The following is an 18181-nucleotide window of genomic DNA, read 5'->3' on the forward strand; positions in this document are numbered from 1 at the left end:
GTAATTCTCATTGAATTGATACAGGCTTTGACATAATGTATACAGCCTGTCTATTCCTGAATTTCCCATGATAAAAGGACTACACGGTATCTATATTCATACTGGCTGCATAGTCTCTGAAATTTTCTACTTACATTTTCTCGGAGTAACTGAGTATTATGGTAATAGGAAATCTTGTGATCTATTTGCTTACAGCAAATAGCAGAAGAGAGTCAGATACGGATTGAACTCCAGATGACTCTGGACAGTAAAGACAGTGACATTGAACAGCTTCGTTCGCAGCTGCAGTCATTGCACATTGGTCTAGACAACAGCAGCATAGGCAGTGGGCCTGGAGATGCTGAGGCAGATGATGGATTCCCTGGTATGTCACTTTTATTAATATTTCCACATTACTTGGTTTTATATCCGTATTTTACCATAGAAGCTGAAGTATTAAATTAATGCTCTGATGATTCTGTGGCTTTTCATCTTTATGTGTTTCTACCATCTTACCAATGATTCAATAGTGATCACTATCCGCGTACTAAATCTGTCTGTAATCATAATTCATCTTACATTTATTTAAAGAAATTTCTTTTTAAAAGTCTATTTTACCCCATTAAAACTAAGTAATATTTTTCTACTTTATTGTGATGATTACTTTGCAGTTACTGTGTTACGTGATGAAATGTAAAACTAGTACTCTCTTCTTAGAGATTCTATTTTTGACTTCTTTTCTACCTTTTTTCCTCCTTTATCCTTTATGTTTAGTCCATATCACTCAGTCCCACACCATGGAATCCATGTCCTTTACCTACCAGCACTCTTCTACCTCTGTCAGTATTGCCACTAAGCCTTCCAGTTCTCGCATGCTTCTCGATTCTGATACTGATTCTGACTCAGAGGAAGAACCTTTGTCTTGTTCCCACAGCCCTACAGAAGTTGATAGCACAGGTGACATCCCTGAGGACTGTTTGGTTTTGTTCTTACTGTGTACTTTTATCTGTTTCAAAACTAACCCTATTAATACATTATTTAAACAAGAAACCCAACACATCAAATCTGGCAGTAAACATGCTGCAGTGGCAGTAAACATTGCCATCAATGACATGAAAATGTTTGCATGAGCAAATGATTGGTCTGTTTTCTCTAAATGTTACAGATGCTTGCTCCCATTTATAAACCCACCATTTTTATAAAGGCATTGAATAAATCAGGCTTACAGCCTTGTTTTCTAGGTAGCCTCTCTCCAGTATCTGCCAATGTCTGTATGACCCTATAAGATACCGGATACCAGAAAGTTCAATCCTTGTGTTAAGAGTCCCCATCATCTAAATTTACATTATTAATCTTAGAAATTTAGCATTCTGAGCATCACATTGTTTTGCCTTAATTTGTGTCTTATTTTTGATTCTTGTATGGAAAGACAAGCAGAGTTTACTCTCATACATAAAGCATATCATGAAGTGATACGGCTCTGGTAAAACAGAGCTTTGTATTGCTAATTGGTACTCATTTCGTATGACGACACATACACCATGTTAACACTAAACAGAAGTATTGTTCAGTGTCAGAGGTGTGGGGGTTTTAATTACATTCACATTTCTGTATTTCACTTGAGATTCCTTTAAAGTCTTGAATACCTTTCCACTGATGGCAAAACTTGTTTTGGGATATTGCCATTGCTTCATCAATCTAGAGTAAAGGATAATGCATTTCCTCTGTTTTCCTTATTCTCTGTTTTTTGAGCTGTGAGGCCTCTAATAAAAGAAGCATTAAGTACATACATAAGTTTTGAGTTCTTAGCTGCTGTTGTGGTATCTGCGTGGGTTTGTTCTAAAGAAAAAATCATATCTAAGGACTTTTTGCTGACATAATTACAACAGCTTTGAGTTACAATGGTTGTGTTTTGTTGCGTTTTTTCCCTCCTAGTGCTTATAAACATGTACTGTGAAAATCTGGGGATATTCTGCAATTCTCTGATCTGTTAGTATAGAATGGACACCAGGAATGAAGAAGTGTAATCAGAAACTTATTTTGTTCAATTCGTGCCATAGGATTAGAGATTACAGAGAAAGGGAAAATATTAATGTATTTGTTTTTCACAACATTAACAAACTATACATGCTTCTTGGATGGGGGCAGAAGATTTTTTTTGCATCAGCATTCTGCTTACTACAATTTAAAGTGGCAGGTGTGAAGCAAAGTACACATTATAGAACTACTTCATTTATGGTAGCTTGGTATGTATATTAAAATGTGCCTGCAACATCAAATACTTACAGGAGAATAAACTTTGAAGACAGTGCATGTCTGAATAAATAAATGCTTCAAGTCTCATTAGACAAAATAAGGATTCTGTGAATATCTAATAACTGTTGCACTCTGTTAAACATGGGCAGGAGCCTACAAATGCCCTCTGATGAGAAAGAAAATGTCTTTTGCAATTCTGGAGCATGTTTATGCTCCTTCCATAGTTTTGTGTTCGTTAATACTTAAGGCTTCAGAATTTTTTGACTTGAAGGCTCCTCAGCAGCAGTAGAGGTTATCTGCTAGGGTGGGAAGCTCATTCGAAAAATATTATTGTAAATTAGTATTTCCTCTTAACAAAACATAGGGGAAAGAAATGCCTGTATTAGGTGCAGCTCTAAAAATACGGCTCAAGGCTATGAGATACTGTGTGTTACCAAGCGCTAGGAAAGTGTGATCCTGGTGAGCTTTTGGTTACCACTGAAATGTGTATGACAGACAACAGCTGAGCTGTTAATACTGTTGATAAATGCAATGTGACTAACGTGCCAGTGTAATATAAAATACTGCAAGTGTGTGAAAGGGCAGTTGAACTTAGGCAATGCCTAAGGATTGGCCAAAGATGACTTACTTTGGATGAGATAGCCTAGGAGAATTAGAAACAAAAGAAATTTACAGAGCAAAAGATATGAATTAGAATAGTAAACTCCTGAAATTTTACCTGGCGTATAGAGGATATTAATTATTTGTTGTGGTAGTTTGCCCTTTTTGTCTTGAACTGGATGTTGTGTGGTCTGTACTAATATCTTTAGATGCTATTTTAAAAGGCAAAGTTTGATAGACATAAGCATTTTAAGTCTTGAAAAAATTACTAAAGGGAATGTGTATGCTGCAATTGCAAGTTTGCGCTTCCCCTTCTTCCTCATGCCTACTACTTTGTGATTGCATCATTGCTTATTGGTTGTATTCAGGAATACTCGATTTAACTTGTTCCAGAACAGTTACTGTGATAAACTTTGTAAGAGTTTGTTGTTTTAAATAGTTTGTGTTCTCCTGTTTGCTTTGTTGCTTTCTTATTGATCTTCAATAACTATTTTAAATGCCCAGTAGTCTCAAAAATAATGTTGTGTGAATATTTATGTTCTTCAATGTATACTTTTTTCAGAATCAAGATTGGAAGGCTGGCTATCGCTGCCGGTTAGAAATAACACTAAAAAATTTGGATGGGTTAAAAAGGTAAGAAAACCAGATCTGTGTTCTTGTCTCATGTGTTGTCTGGATTTAAACATACTGCAGGCTTTCAACACATTAATCTTTCTTTGATACATGTTCTCTCATTACTTAAATACAATTGAAGATATGTTAGCTGATATAACTGCCTCTGGGGAGGAGCATGTTAAGACAATTGTAATAGGTTAAAATGCTCTTTGTCCAGTCAGACGTGAGAACAGCCATTCATGATCTACAAATGTTTGTACATTCAGGCACCAGCACTCCCAGCAATATTACATAGCTGGAATTCAGCAGAGTCTGGAAGCAAATGCCCGTGACATTATTTAGGAGATAAAATTAACAACTGCTTGTCTGCCTTGTGCAGCCTTCACTCATCTACTGCTTTTCAGTAATCTCCTTGATGGTTCTTTGCCCAAAGAATAACATACATATTTTCACACCAGTCAGTTCATGTGCTTCTCAGTCAGACTCTTAATTTGGGACAAAACTGAGGAAATAGGAGGGTTTATAGGTAACTAGCTTTCTTATGAAAATTACTAGCAATGCTGCTAAATGTAACGGTGATCCTTGTTAGTTATGAACTACATATGTAAAATAGGTATCATGACAATTACTCTCACTGTCAGTCCAATTGGAAATCAAATCAATCAAATAGAAATGAAAAGCTTTTATCTTACTGTGTTCCAGACTTAATTTTTCTCTTCATAGATACTTAAATCTGTTTAAATATCAGTTAATCTGATAACATAAATTGATTTATCAGGAAATCAGGATTTTGTTTGTTTTGCAATTCATTTATTGGCAAATATAGCTTTAGCATACAGTTCTATTGTCTATTTAGTTACTATGTAATAAAGCTGTAGAAAAATATTGCTGTGACAGCTGTGGTAATTACTGTGACATCTTTGACATCTGTGGTGAGCTGGATTAAAATGTGTGTTTTCTCCTTTTCTGTTTCCTAACAGTATGTAATTGTAAGCAGTAAGAAGATCCTGTTCTATGACAGTGAGCAAGATAAGGAACAGTCTAATCCTTATATGGTATTAGATATAGAGTAAGTATTACCATATGAAATTCCTTCTAATTTGTAGGTGAACTTTGTCTGAAAGACTTTGGCAAAAGGCCTTTTGAGTTCCAGCCTGGGAGCACAGTGTCAAATGGGGTGTACTTGTGTAATCTGAGCTGCAGAGCTGGGATCTCAGGATCCGTTGTGATGAATTGTGCTTGCTGTTAAGTAGCAGTGCAGCAGAAGTGGGGTGCTGAGTCTGATACAGGATGCTCCACTGAGCTTTCATGTAACTGAACTGCTTCCACAAGCTCAGCTAGGTGTACCTAACATGTTGTAGCAAAAAAACATGAAGAAAACTGTAGCAGAGAGGCTATAATTCTCAGTGTTTGAATATTCTGACTTACAACGTGTCCTTGCAGGTGGGTGGTATAGTTAATTAATTTATTTTCTTACTAAGTGCAAAATGTGGAGAGGTTGGAGCATGGGAAGAGGATTGTTAGAAAGCCACCAGCAAGCATTAACAGTCATATGATGCTGGGTTTTCAGTGCTGTCTTTTAAGTTATGTTTTTTAATCTGAAAAATATAGCTGGATACTTGTGACTTCTTTTTATTTAGGGATTGGGGAAGTTCATGTGTAGGCTTGAAAGATAAGGCTTCAATCAAGTGATTACAAATTTGACCTGACAAATCTATCATGGCTCCAAGTCTTAATGTGGTTTGTTGTATCCTAACTTACTCTGTCAAATTAAATTCTTATTTTGGTAACAATTTTTATCCTATTGAAATAATTTCCTGTAGCAAACTCTTCCATGTCCGACCAGTCACTCAGACTGATGTGTACAGAGCAGATTCCAAGGAAATTCCTAGGATATTCCAGGTATTTAAATTAATGTTTTTAACGCTGTAAAAAAACAATCTCACACATTGTAAAAAATATTTTCAGAACTTTGTCTAATTATATACTTACTAAAAATTACTGGAAAAAAAACATTACCATGCAATTCTTCAATCTTTATACTTACATAATGACTATGAATTTACATTTATCACCTAGGAGTACTGAGATTATTTTGCTTTGATTCTAGATTCTATACGCTAATGAAGGAGAGAGCAAAAAGGAACAGGAATTTCCTGTGGAGCCCATGGGAGAGAAGTCAAATTACATTTGTCACAAAGGACATGAGTTTATACCTACTCTTTATCACTTTCCAACCAATTGTGAAGCTTGTATGAAGCCACTGTGGCATATGTTTAAACCTCCTCCTGCTCTAGAATGTCGCCGTTGCCATATCAAATGTCACAAAGATCACATGGATAAAAAAGAAGAGATTATAGCACCTTGCAAAGGTAAGTGGCAAGTGTTTGAATACACACGTAGTTGCTGGAGTCATAAGGTGTTCAAAAAATGAAAGGATTATAGTAATGACACCAGCTAAACAGAAAGAGGTAGGGTTTTTTTATTAGTACATGGCCATCAGAACCCTTCTAAGGGTGTCTACATGAGGATCAGCCTATTGATGTGAGTTAATGGCATGTGGCCAATGTACATACATGCCTATTGTGTTGTTAGCCTTGTGCAGTAAAGCACGATAGATATAAGACTGCTCACAGTGTGAGTTGTGCTGCATTGCTGTGTGAAACAATAGTGTTAGTCCATGTTATGAAATAGATTACATTCAGTGAGGTTTACTGTGACTCACATTACTTTTCTCTTGGGCACATCTCTTTGTGTTACCCTTCCCTGTTCTCTTCCATGTGGGTGTGTATCTTCCATAATATGAAGTCGGTAGCCCCAGAATGTAAGGGGGCACTGTCAGCAGCCGGGAAACTTCAGCTTTGGCAAAATTGTTTAGCTTTTAATTTCTCTGCTTGATTCTCATTGTGTTGGCTGTGATAGAACAGCAATCTGTCAACTAATTTTTGATGATGGGACATGTTTAGAATAATAACAATATTTTTATTTTAAAAATTTGTACTACAGTGTACTATGATATTTCAACGGCAAAGAATCTACTACTGTTAGCTAATTCTACAGAAGAACAGCAAAAATGGGTGAGCCGACTGGTGAAAAAAATACCCAAGAAACCTCCAGCACCAGACCCCTTTGCTCGATCTTCTCCCAGAACTTCCATGAAGGTACAGCCAAACCAGTCCATCAGACGACCAAGTCGACAGCTTCCTCCAAACAAACCAAGGTGACACAAGAGCTGCTATTTCATTTATTGGTTTAAACATCTGACTACAATTAATGTCAATCTGTTGATAAGGATAACTGACCACAAATGTTGTGGTCTATTGACATACATGATGTAGCATGTCATCTTCTATAAACCTCAGTTAAGTTAGGAGAGGACTATGTTTGTTCCCTTGTTTAAAGGACTTTGCATTGCCTGTTAGTTAACCCGTCTGTACTGATAAAGTATTCCATTGCTCCTATGTGTAATAGGTAGAACTTGTAGCATCCTACAAGTCTCTGGCTTAATAGTTCTTGTGAACTGGCAGGGAAAATGAGGTTTATCTAGGCAAAGAGCCAGGGAGAAGGGCATGAAGGTTAAGAAAAGAAAATTAAAAAGAAAATAAGGGTTGACAGTATTAGAGTTGGCCACTGCTGTACCTGATTGGAAGTTGAGCGGTGAAGTTAGGTGCTTGTGGTTCTAACGAACCTTGGAGAGAATTGAGTGCCTTCAGAAAAGCAATCTAGACAGCCTTGCATGCAGCAAAGACTACATGTCTTTTGTTTCTTATTGCTTGGTTTGGAGGTATGTGTTTGAATTCCTGCCCCACTCTTAGACACCTGATTGTGGATTTGTCTGTTAATGTGTGTTTCATCTGACCAAATCTGTATATCTCTGCATCTGACTCCATTTACAGTTCATGCTTAGAAAGAGTTGGTTTTAGGTTTCCTATCCTCTTAGTGTAAAAAAAGGAGCATGCAGCATGTTTCTGGATGTCTGCAGTGAAAATCTAGTTCAGATGAATCTCTTTTGCATCTCTGCCCACATGGGATGTACATCGTGGAGCCCATTTCTGCGGTGAAAGTCATTTGTCTGAGCACCACTTGTGCTTCTTGAAAGACAGCAGGAAGATTGGACAGGGGGCGGGGCGAAATCATCATTTCTGAAGTAGCTGGAGCACTCACCAAAGGTTGAGAGTTGGTTTCAATCCCTTACTCAGCCTAGGACTTACGCTGATGTTTCATTATTCCTAAAAGAATAGTCTTATCAAGTTCCTCTGATTTGGGGGGGGGAAATGTCCATATAAACCCTAGAAATCTATTACTGGATCAGTTTTAAGGGGCAAAACCCTACAGTGTATTGTGGAAGTGACAGCTTTCTGCAGGTAGTGCTCCTGTGATTGTACAGCAGAATTTCGGGGGGGGGGGGGGGGTCAGTTTCCTTTTTTCACTACCCAGAGCACTTGCTGGTACTTGGTTATATCAGTCCCCAGTTGTTGACAGCCTGTGAAAAGTTTGGTCTGGCTTCTTTTGTTTGATGCAGTATTCCAGCAGCAATGGGCATTCCGGCAAAGGCTTAACATTTCTCTCCAGTGAAGTAGTTTGGCAGTGGCTAGGCAGTTTTGCTGCCTTGCTCCTGTGACTAGACTGCCACCAGTACCTAAACTGGCTGGTTGAAAACATGGTTGGGTGAGTCACCAGGGTTCCAGTGGAGAACACAGGGGAAGTGTGCTCTTACTGAGATGCTGTTGTTGTGCCTTATGCCATGAAGAGTTAGATCTTAAAACAATACTGGTATTTTAATGTATGGAAATGCATAGTAAAATGACTCAAACTCTTTCACTTTCCTCCTAACTTCCATATAGTCTAGTTTTTGGTGATTTACTATGCATATTTAGAAGAAAGTCAGATCTCATCATTTGGATTTTAAATGCTTAGGTATTATTGTAACTATGAAGGAAAAAAATGTTTTAATCACTACTCTTTATGGACCAATCGAAGAGTTTTTTTGTGCAAAGCTAAGCAGAATATCTATGATAGGATTGAACCATGAATCAAGGAAACATATATGATAGCTCGGGAACAAGTAGAAAGTTGACAAGTTGACATAGAAGGGGTACATTATAAATTCTGATTCTTTTTCCACAGCTAATTTTACATGTTCTAAAAACAATATTTCTCTTTCTAACACTGTTCTTTCGATCTTCGTGACCTTTTTTATGCAGTGTTGTCATAACACAGTATTTACTTTCACCATTCTTTTTAGTTGTGGTCCTCCTCCACTACAAATCCCTCTTGAATGGTTTTTTTTAGCTATGTATTTTGTAATGGTGAGAAAGGAGGAGGATGGATATTTTTGTGTGTAACCATTTTATTTTTGCAGTTAAACTTTCCAAGTGCACTTTGCAAATGTATCTAACAGATGGAAAAGTGTAGTTCTGTGAGGTCATGTCACCTGTGATCTTAATAACGCAGGTTGGTCCAACCAGTGGAAATTTGTATGGATTTAAACACTTTTAATTAGAAACCACATCCTTGTATTACTGTAATTGCTATGGCCGATTTATATCTGACTGGTGCTACTATGGGGCTTTCGTGCAAGGACTTACTGTATGGAATAATAATTTTCTGTTACAAACTTCATTAGGAATGAAGATGTAGTTGCCAGTTAAATATGGGAACTGAGTGGCTGGGCAGGAGCTGGAGGTGAGCCAGCAGTGGGCCCTGGCAGCAAGGAAGGCTCTGGGACTGCACCAAGAGGAGCGCAGCCAGCTGACTGAGGGAAGAGATTATGCTTCTCTGTTCACTCCTTAGTCTGTACTAAGATACTGACTCTGCATTTGGGCCCCCAAATTCAGCCAGCAATTGACAAACTTTGAAGGTCCAGTGGAGGCCACCAGGATGGTCAGAGCAGAGGCTTGAGGGAACTGGGCTTATTCAACCCGGATGAAGGACAGTTTCAAGGGGGTATCAGAGCAGCCTGCCCCCCTCCCTGCAGGAAAGGTATCAAGGAGTCAGCTGGGCTCTTCAGTGCTGTATGGTGGGAGGGGGAGAGATGAGGGGCTTGGTTTACCCAAGACAGATTCCAGCTGGATAAATGGAGAAGCCATCACAGAACCCCGGAAGAGAGACAGGCTGGTGAGCCTGGATGGGCTCCATCTCTGGAGGCTTTCAATACCTGACAGGACAAAGCCTTGGGTAGTCTGGGCTGGCCTTGTGGCCGACCCTGCTTTGAGCAGGAGGTTGGGCTAGAGGCCTCTAGAAGTCCCTTGCATCCTGCATCATCCTGCAAGTGCTGTCCCTGCTAGGAATTTCACACAGTGATTGTTTCTCCAAGGTTTTCATTGCTGTTATTCATGATGATTTAAGAAAGGGCAAACAAGTGTCAGATTCAGAACACATTAATTTCTGGTTATCCATTCAGTTGGATTGCGCCAAAAGGCTGATGCCAAATTAAAAAAATAAAATAAAATGAAAATCAACTTTAATACATTGTAGTGCCTAATAAATTCTGAAAGTGTTTTGTAAATGAGAGTGACCATAGTTCATATAACAAATCAATATTGAGCCTTTTTGGGAATATAGCACATTTAAAAGTATAAAAACTTTAAAACCTGAAACCCCCCAAATCCATTTTGTTTAAAGCATCTGATTATTATTAACATCGTACTATGTTGCAGTTAAACACACTGAATGCTCTGTGCTCTGTTAGGGTAAGGTTTCTATCTCTGCCTCCTATAGCTGACATATAATCCTGATATAAAACCCATTGAGCTCACTGGAGGAATGATTTGACTGAGTTTCCTTTCTTGTAGCTGTAGCAATTGAGAAGTACTTAACGTACTTGTCTAACATTTATAACAACAGAAAGAGATGAATGCTTCTAGACACTGATTCATCCTCTCCCAGAATAAATGCCTATAATAAGTAAAATGACTCATTTGCTGACAAGGTTTGACTGACTTGCTGGCTTGCTTTGTTTTAGAGTGACCATAGAAGGAGCACAGGCAGTGATGCCTAGAAAACTAGTTGATACCTTGTCTGGTTTTGGCATTGCTTAGCTTTAAATAGTGAGCTATGTTTTATAGGGTTAATCCCACTGTATTTGGGATACAGTAAAATCCTCCTGTATATCTTTGTAAATTCAGATGATGCTGGTTTAGTTGATATTCTGTTCAGTCAAAATTACTTGGGGTTTTAGGAAAAAATGTTAGCTTCCATGTTACTGTCTGGAACAGGATAGCAGAAGAGCATAAAACTGCACCTCAGTCAACAAGAACAGCAGCAAACCAGAAGGCAGTTAATGTTATGAAATGTAAATCTTGGTCTCTTCATAACATTGGTACTGAAATTTTGGGGTACTAAACCCAGGATGGTAAGTGTTCTATAGAATTGAATGATTTGTGAGATAAATTCCTAATTAGTATGACATTCCTGGCTTACATGAACGCTGACTGACGATAGTCCACAGTAGGTGAAGGAAGGAACCCACCTACCTTAAGTCTTTTACTTAAACAGTTTTAGTGATAACAAATGGAATTTTGAAGTCTTTTACAGAAGTGTGACCCACATTAAACATCAAACCCTCCTATTGCAGATTGCTTGATCTGGCATTTAAGGACTGGGATTGGTCATTTGATGATGTTGATGATATTGATGGTGATGATGATGACGATGTGTTTGATTTCTGAAGAAGTATAAGGGGTAAATCTAAACAGAGAGGAATGGATTTGTTTGCCTTTGACTACAGCATGCTTATATTGGGCTTTGTTTCTCAAAGCAGAGAAAACACAAGATCTCATTTTAATATTTTAAACAGTAAAAATGAGATTGTGTTTATGATGATGATGAATTTTTAAAGAAACCATTTTTATTAAAACTTTGACTGTTTTTATCTTTCTAATATTAGGTGTTTTTTCAAAATTCATGTCTGCCTGCCTGAAAAAGACCTAAATCTGCTGTTGTCAGAGTAGTTGCTCACCAGCGGTACCAGTACTGCTAACCTCTGCAGATAATTCTTGAAGGCTAAAGGGAGATTGTAGCAGTTGGATATGTATCTGAAATAGAATTGGTATTTGCAAATACTTTTCATTTTTAAGCTTTTAACATAAACTGATTGGTCTATGGCTAGCAGACATGAAATCAACAGAGTTCTGCATTTTGCCTTTGTCCCTACGTTCTGAAGTGAGTTTGACTTGGCTTTTTTTTGCAGTGCTGTGCTTTTTGGGTACCTAACCATGCATTTGAAAATTTATGTAAACAAATGGGATTTGCAGCTTCTGTGATGTGGTTTCCTTGACTGCTTTAGGAAAGATACGGCCATTTCATTGATCTAATTTGTCCTGTGGCTTACTTAAATATGCAGCGTGAATGTACTGGAATACAAAGAGATAACAAAACTTTTCTATGATAACTATTTTATAGTTTTCAATATTTAATCATTTTACATGTTGATGCAATGTTACGTTTATACAGGGAAAAAAAACAAATGTTAAATTCCTGAGGATTCTTTTAAGTAAGGTGTGACTCAGCCTCAAAAGAATGGGGGATGACAGCAGCAGTAGCGTTGCACCTCAGTTGTCTATTTGGTTATATCAGATACCAGCTCTTGATTTAACTTGCTTAGTGTTTACAATAATGTGCATTAATGTTAATTAAATATACTGCATCTTTATGTATTAAAAGCCTACAGTTTACTAATCTTTTAGAAATGACTGTTACACTGTGCATATTGCCTTTACCCTCATATATTACAAGGGGATTTAATCAATTTGGGATCGTAGTACATAGGGATGTACTAAAGTAATGATACTGTTGAATGCAGAGGAATGATGTTTTCCCCAGATATGCTGAGCCCATCTTAAATGAAGACTTTGAGGAAGTATATTTGTGTCAGATTTACATTCGCTGCATTTACTGACCAAACTTCCTACTTCTTTTTCAGCTAACTGGTTTCCGTGAATGCAGACACAATTCGAGGTGATAATTTTCTTCCTGTTACAGCAAGACTGAAACATATCCCAAAATATGTTAAAAATATATATATTTTCTTGAGAGATTGTGCTATATATATCAGAGGTTTACATTTTTGCTGCAATATAAATTACTAATCTCTGAGGGTTTTCCTGTATTCCCCTGAGTGACTGATCAGAAGAGGAATGGTTGGTAAATAGTAAAAGGATATGTTAGGTAACCTTTTAAACTGTGTTCCACAAAAGCTTTCTTGGCAAGACACATACACTACATTTCATAAAAGGATCGAGAGGAATGAATACTAAAATGGAAGAAACTGACTTTTCAGCTTTCATAAAGATGCCACCAGCATGTCTGCAAGAAGAACAGGAGGAAGATCCACCACAGTGATACAGACTGCATCTGTAAGAAGTGACCATTATACTGTGTATATATATTGTACTGTAATACTGCAAGAGGGTTTTAAAAATCTTTCCACTTTATTTTTTTATGCTTATTAATCAGATACCGTTACTTATTGCAGTTGCAACTATGCACTTGTATAAAGCCATAATGTTGAAGTTTATATCATTCATACACGTCTATCAGAAGCTGCATGTCAATGTTCAGCAGCTAGTACAAGTTTGAAGTATATACTAGTTTCAGCTACATCATCACGGGCAGTCCTGTTTTACCTGTCTAATTGCCTTAATTTAATTTTTTTTTCCAAGTTTTTTGCCCATTCTCTCTATTTAAGGAAAAAAAAAAGTTTTAACAGCTCTTAGGATGCAATTTTGCTTTGTGGCAGAAAAAATAGTGCACTATTTTTACACCTAGTAAGTATATCAATGTCAGCCTATTTTGAATGTATGTTGACTGGTTTTAAGGGTGGAGGAAGTGTTGGTTACAGGAATGTCTGATACCATTGGAGTTACCTGACCATTTGCTTGTACATGTAACTGCTCATCCAGCCCTTTTTACAAACCTCAATATTAGTTATTGACTTATATTAACCCTCATTAAGTGCTATGAAACTTCATTTTGCCTTTTTTTTGCATACTTTCCTAGATGTGTTTTTTATTTCTGGAAAACAAGAAAAGAATCTGTGACTATTTTTACATTTCACAACACAATAGCCGAGGACTGTCACAACCTTTAGGTAAAACATACTGTAGGTGTATTTTAAACTTTTAAATCTGGTTCTCTAGCACATAGCTGTAGGCATAGATAAATATTCCAGTAGTGTGTCTTGAGAACTGACAGCTGGGAAGGAAAGGCCTCAGAGGCACTTAATCCGACTGTTTGTTTTTTAACTTGGAGTTGTACAAAAAATATAATTTATATGGGCTCATTCATGATGTGTTCATAATTATCCCAGAAAATGCATGTTTTATACAACTACAGTATGCGATGTTAAACATATTGACAGTAAAAAAATGTAGGCTCCTATTTGGTCTCTTTATATATATAAATATATATATATTTAAAATATATATATATAAAAAATATTGTGTGGGAGTGCAGTAATTTAAAATATGATCTAACACTTCAATGAAGGAGGACATTTCACTTTAAAAATTGTTTGTTTGTATTTTGTTTTAAAGAGTGTTGAATTGTTTGGAAGGATAGGACCGTGATTTATTTAACACTATCATGAGAGGTGGACTTGGAAACACTGAAATACTGAAAATGAATAAATATATTTACATTTTGTAACCTCTGCTACAGTTCAGCTTAACAGAGTCAGAATGTATTCAGTCTTCTATTTATGCACTCGCAAAGTAAACTGTTGTTTGTGAGTTCTGAAATTCAAAACTAGAACTTTCGTACCATTTCTGTTAGGTATTATAACCCAGCGCACAGCTACAGTGTTTTTTCCCTGCTTGTTTTGATTTACAGAAGTACAGTATATTTTTAGGCAATGCAGATTTGCATAGAGTACAACATTAAAAATGTATACAGTAAAACTGTTTCCATTCACTGAATGCATAAATATTTTATATATATATATATAAAAGTAACATTGTGGGAAGTTCTATCCTTTTCTGAATTGGAGAATATTATATATATATATTTTTAAATAAACTATTTGAGTAAGGTAAAATAGTTCCTGAGCTTGAGAAGCTGGTAATTAATTGAAGTATTTAAATACATAGGCAAGTGCTTTGGCAGATACAGGAAAGGTGAGGGTTGCTCAAAAGGAAGCCAAGCAAAGCCTGTGTGTGGAGGAGGCGCAGGCTCCTCAGGAGCTCTTTTGGCAGGCTGTAAGGGGTGAGGCTGTTGCGCTTTCTCCCCTTGGCTTGCCCACATATACTGTGAATCCCTGGGGCCCTTTTAAGCCGGTCATTTTAGGAAATGTACTGTATAACTGTATTGTGGCACTCCTCTGTTCTCCTTCATGCAGTTTGTCCCAAAACGAAAACAGCATGAGCTGTGTTGAGCTGCAGAGATTATTTGGCAAATGGCATGATGTGCACGAACCTCTTGCCTTCTGGTTTTGTACCCAGGACACAAAAGAGCAGCAAAGCTGCTCTTCTGTTCTTACTTGTCCTGCTTGAGACAGAGCTTCCATCTGCTGATCTATGGAATGCAAAGAACTTTTAAGCATTAGGTCCTCAAAATTACATTGTTTCCTTATTGTCCAGTGGTAACCTTTTAAAGTCTTTGAGAGAAGCCCATATTCCTGAACTAAGCAACATTTGTCTTAGTCGCTGATGATTAAACACTTTTTGTAACAGGGCTGTCCCACCAAAAGTATGATGTGGAAAAACCTGCTTATTTTACCCTGGTGCAAAGACTGGATTTTTTTTTTCCGGGACAGAGATGGTGCTTGCCTCCAACCACTTCCAAGGTAGAATGGGACAGTCGACAACTTTAAGGTGTTTATATGCCTGGTCTTGCTGTCTGGTAGGAAGCACCCACGGTCCCTCTGGATTAGGGTCTCTGAGGCTGCCACAGTCTTACAGTTGGATCCAGCACAAGTGATGAGCTGGCAGGTTCTTGCGGTGATACTTACTGTAACTCCCAGACACCTACTTGACCTCAACAGCCATCATCTCCGAGAACTCTTTTAAGTGTCTTAGAGAACTATGCCTCACAATCAAGCAAATTAAATTCAGTGCAAACCAAGAATTTAATAACATCCCATTTTAAGGGTTTTTTCAGCTTGCTTACATCCCAAACTGGACATCCTTAAACCATTATTAGTGATGAAGGTAGCATTCATGTTCTGCTTCATATGAATCATTTCATGTTCTGCTTCATATGAATCTTGAATATCAAAGAATCTGGAAAAGAATAAAACAAACCACCTTGAAAATAATTAGAAGGGAAGTAATTACTGTTTATCATCATAGAAAAAACATGGCTGGGAAACCACCTAATTTAAACTGATTTCCACATCTGTGTAACTCTTCTTTTGTAATAGCTCTTCCTGTGGGCTCTGAGGTGTTACTTCCTTTTTTCTTTTTCCCTATTACATATGTCCTTAAATGGATAATGATTGTTCAGTGCAGGAAGTGTCATTTTACCTCATTTAAAGGAGTGAATGAAGACTTTCTACGCATTATATTCTATTTAGGATCTTTTAGCTAACAGTGAATGACTTTCTCCGAAGAGTCAACCCACCCTAAAATCCAGTTTTGAGCTCCGGCAGTTGTATGTCCGCCTCCCCACTGCATTCCTTTCTGTCATACTGTAGTAGTTCAGATTGGCAGAATCAGGCTATGGAGCAGCTATGTGCACAGCATAAGGCAGTGGAAAAGGCTCAAGGGTCAGACAGGGACAGGGACTTCCAAGCAGTCCAAGCACTGGCATCTTCTGCTGGATTAGTGTAACACAAGAACAGGTATGTCTACATGGTGTTACTCTGTGCAGAGTGCCAAGCATCACAGAGGCCCATAGGGTAGGGGAGAGGATGGGTTTGCATTTGTGTGCAACGTTCCTGTTTACTGAGGACAGTTCAGAAATAGGCTTTTGGGAACAGTAAACTGTATGTGTTTTCCACTGTCTGTATCCTCACTTTCAGACCAGCAACCTGCTGTCTATGGAATCGTGCCCTCACTCTTTTTGGGGGTAGTAGGTCTCAGGATAAACATTTTGTCTGTTAAACAGATGCGTGGCTCAGTACAGCTTGTAGCTTATCAAACACATTTGCAGCTCATCGTATTCATGGCTGGAGATATTTGGGGTTACCTGGTGGGCTGCACTAGAGTTCAGACCTTGTCTTCCCACTGTCAAGAACACTCACACTGACAGTCCTGGCAGGACCTGCACTTTCTCACCAGGACAGGAAAGGCTGCATTACCTTGTGAGCATGTTATGAGCTGGTGCAGAGAGATACCAAGTGTATAACGAGGCACTTGAGCAGAACCTGCCAATGGAGACGTGTCACCTCCTGCCCTGGGGATGACAGACACTTCCTGCCTTACCCACACTGCAGTAAATCTGCAGTGCTGCCTGGCCCTGCCTGCCTTTGGGCTGCTGCTGTGTCATGTGGCAAACAGTCTGCTGTGCCTGCCCCGATGCTGTTGAATGACAAGTTAACAAGATTTATCCTCCCCGTGTGTCTTGTCCTTTAACCCAGCCGTGGGTTACGGTTTATGTACTGGAAAACTACAGGGGCTGTGCTCTCTTAGGGCTTGCCCAGGACTTGAGCATATGTCTGCCTCTCCAAAGTGACAGAAATTGTTCTCTGGAGGCAAAAAAAGTGTGTAGAACTTTTGCTACCTTTGTTCCATATCTCTTGCAGCTTGAAGGAGAACTCGGGGTCCAGCTTTCCAAGTCCACAAAATTACCTTAAGCTTGTGAATTCCCCAGCCTTGTTTCTTTTCCTCAGTCTTCCCCCCCCCCCGGTTTCTAAAATGCTTTATTCAAAATATGTTAAATAACGTGTAGAGAAGCTTTCTTAATTACATTTTCAGCATTTTATGATGAAAAAAACCCAACTTGCAGTGCTGATCCTCAAACTGAAAACGGAGGTCTTCAATTCGCTGCAGCATCATTCAGGATTATAAAAGATGTCACTAACAGAGGTTTGGACTTTACACAAATCATTATCAAGAAGAAGCTTTAATTAAGAAAATGAGATGGGAAGTGGTGGTTTGTTTTTTTTTTCTTTTCAGATGCTGGAGCTCTTTAGCATTTTGCAGCTGAATGCACAGCCTGATGTTTCAAGTATTAAGGTGAAAACTGCCAATTAATGACCCATAATGAGTATTTAATTTTCTCTCCATATATGGAAACAAAAAAGTAAATGCAATGAAACTTAACTGCAAGAATGACATTGATCAGTCATGAAGAATAGCATTTATTAACAAGACCTGGAAAATACATCACATGCTACCTGCCACCATTTAGACCACTTCAGGTATCTTACACAGCTTTACTAGAATCAGTAACAGGATTTTTGCAGTTACTCTCTCAACCAACATAGAAACATTCATCCATTTTACTGGAGCAGTGAAAAGTGTTCGAGCTTGCTCTCGAGAATGTGAGATAGTGAAATCATGTCCACAGACACATCTCTTCCCACCACTTCCCACTCAAATGGGACCTTGCAGAGCAGCTGTGCTCTCTGATGGTGAGGTCTCGGTCTGACTGTGGAGTGTGCTCTGGCACAAAGCTACTTTTGCTGTTGCAGAGGAGATCCCTCTCTTCCACAAGAGTCCTGTGATACAGTGTCTTGCAAGGAAAACCTGCCTCAAGTGATGTCAGTGCAGTCTGTCACTAGTTATCAAGGGTGCCATGATTTTAACCTGTGAGTCATCAATAATACTGTAAGAACTCATGAAATGCCTAT

The 18181-nt window shown here is 38.2% G+C and overlaps 1 protein-coding gene and 1 long non-coding RNA gene across 4 annotated transcripts in view; one reads left to right on the forward strand and one right to left on the reverse strand.

Annotated features, from left to right (window-relative positions):
- ROCK2 (Rho associated coiled-coil containing protein kinase 2) overlaps positions 1-14487 on the forward strand; it is a 101714-nt gene extending 87227 nt beyond the window's left edge. The window contains exons 26-34 of one of the 3 annotated variants that reach the window (XM_061351728.1): positions 196-364; positions 754-936; positions 3398-3468; positions 4431-4519; positions 5274-5352; positions 5561-5822; positions 6457-6670; positions 11027-11133; positions 12374-14487. In XM_061351728.1, coding sequence (XP_061207712.1) covers positions 196-364; positions 754-936; positions 3398-3468; positions 4431-4519; positions 5274-5352; positions 5561-5822; positions 6457-6670; positions 11027-11120 — 1161 coding nt within the window. In that variant the 3' untranslated portion in view covers positions 11121-11133; positions 12374-14487. The remainder of the gene's footprint in view (positions 1-195; positions 365-753; positions 937-3397; positions 3469-4430; positions 4520-5273; positions 5353-5560; positions 5823-6456; positions 6671-11026; positions 11134-12373) is intronic. The other 2 variants (XM_061351729.1, XM_061351731.1) reach the window with 2 other exon arrangements.
- A 2739-nt stretch (positions 14488-17226) lies between these two features.
- LOC133211398 (uncharacterized) lies at positions 17227-17925 on the reverse strand. The gene is made up of 2 exons (XR_009725197.1): positions 17812-17925; positions 17227-17767 (listed from the first exon to the last, which is right to left on the reverse strand). It is a non-coding gene; the product is annotated as an uncharacterized LOC133211398 (long non-coding RNA).
- Between the last annotated feature and the right edge of the window lie 256 nt (positions 17926-18181).

Source organism: Neopsephotus bourkii, unplaced genomic scaffold (genome assembly GCF_033783945.1).
Source record: "Neopsephotus bourkii isolate Nb327-2 ecotype Australia unplaced genomic scaffold, CSIRO-AGI_Nbou_v1 NB_595, whole genome shotgun sequence".
Classification (NCBI taxonomy): Eukaryota; Metazoa; Chordata; class Aves; order Psittaciformes; family Psittacidae; genus Neopsephotus; species Neopsephotus bourkii.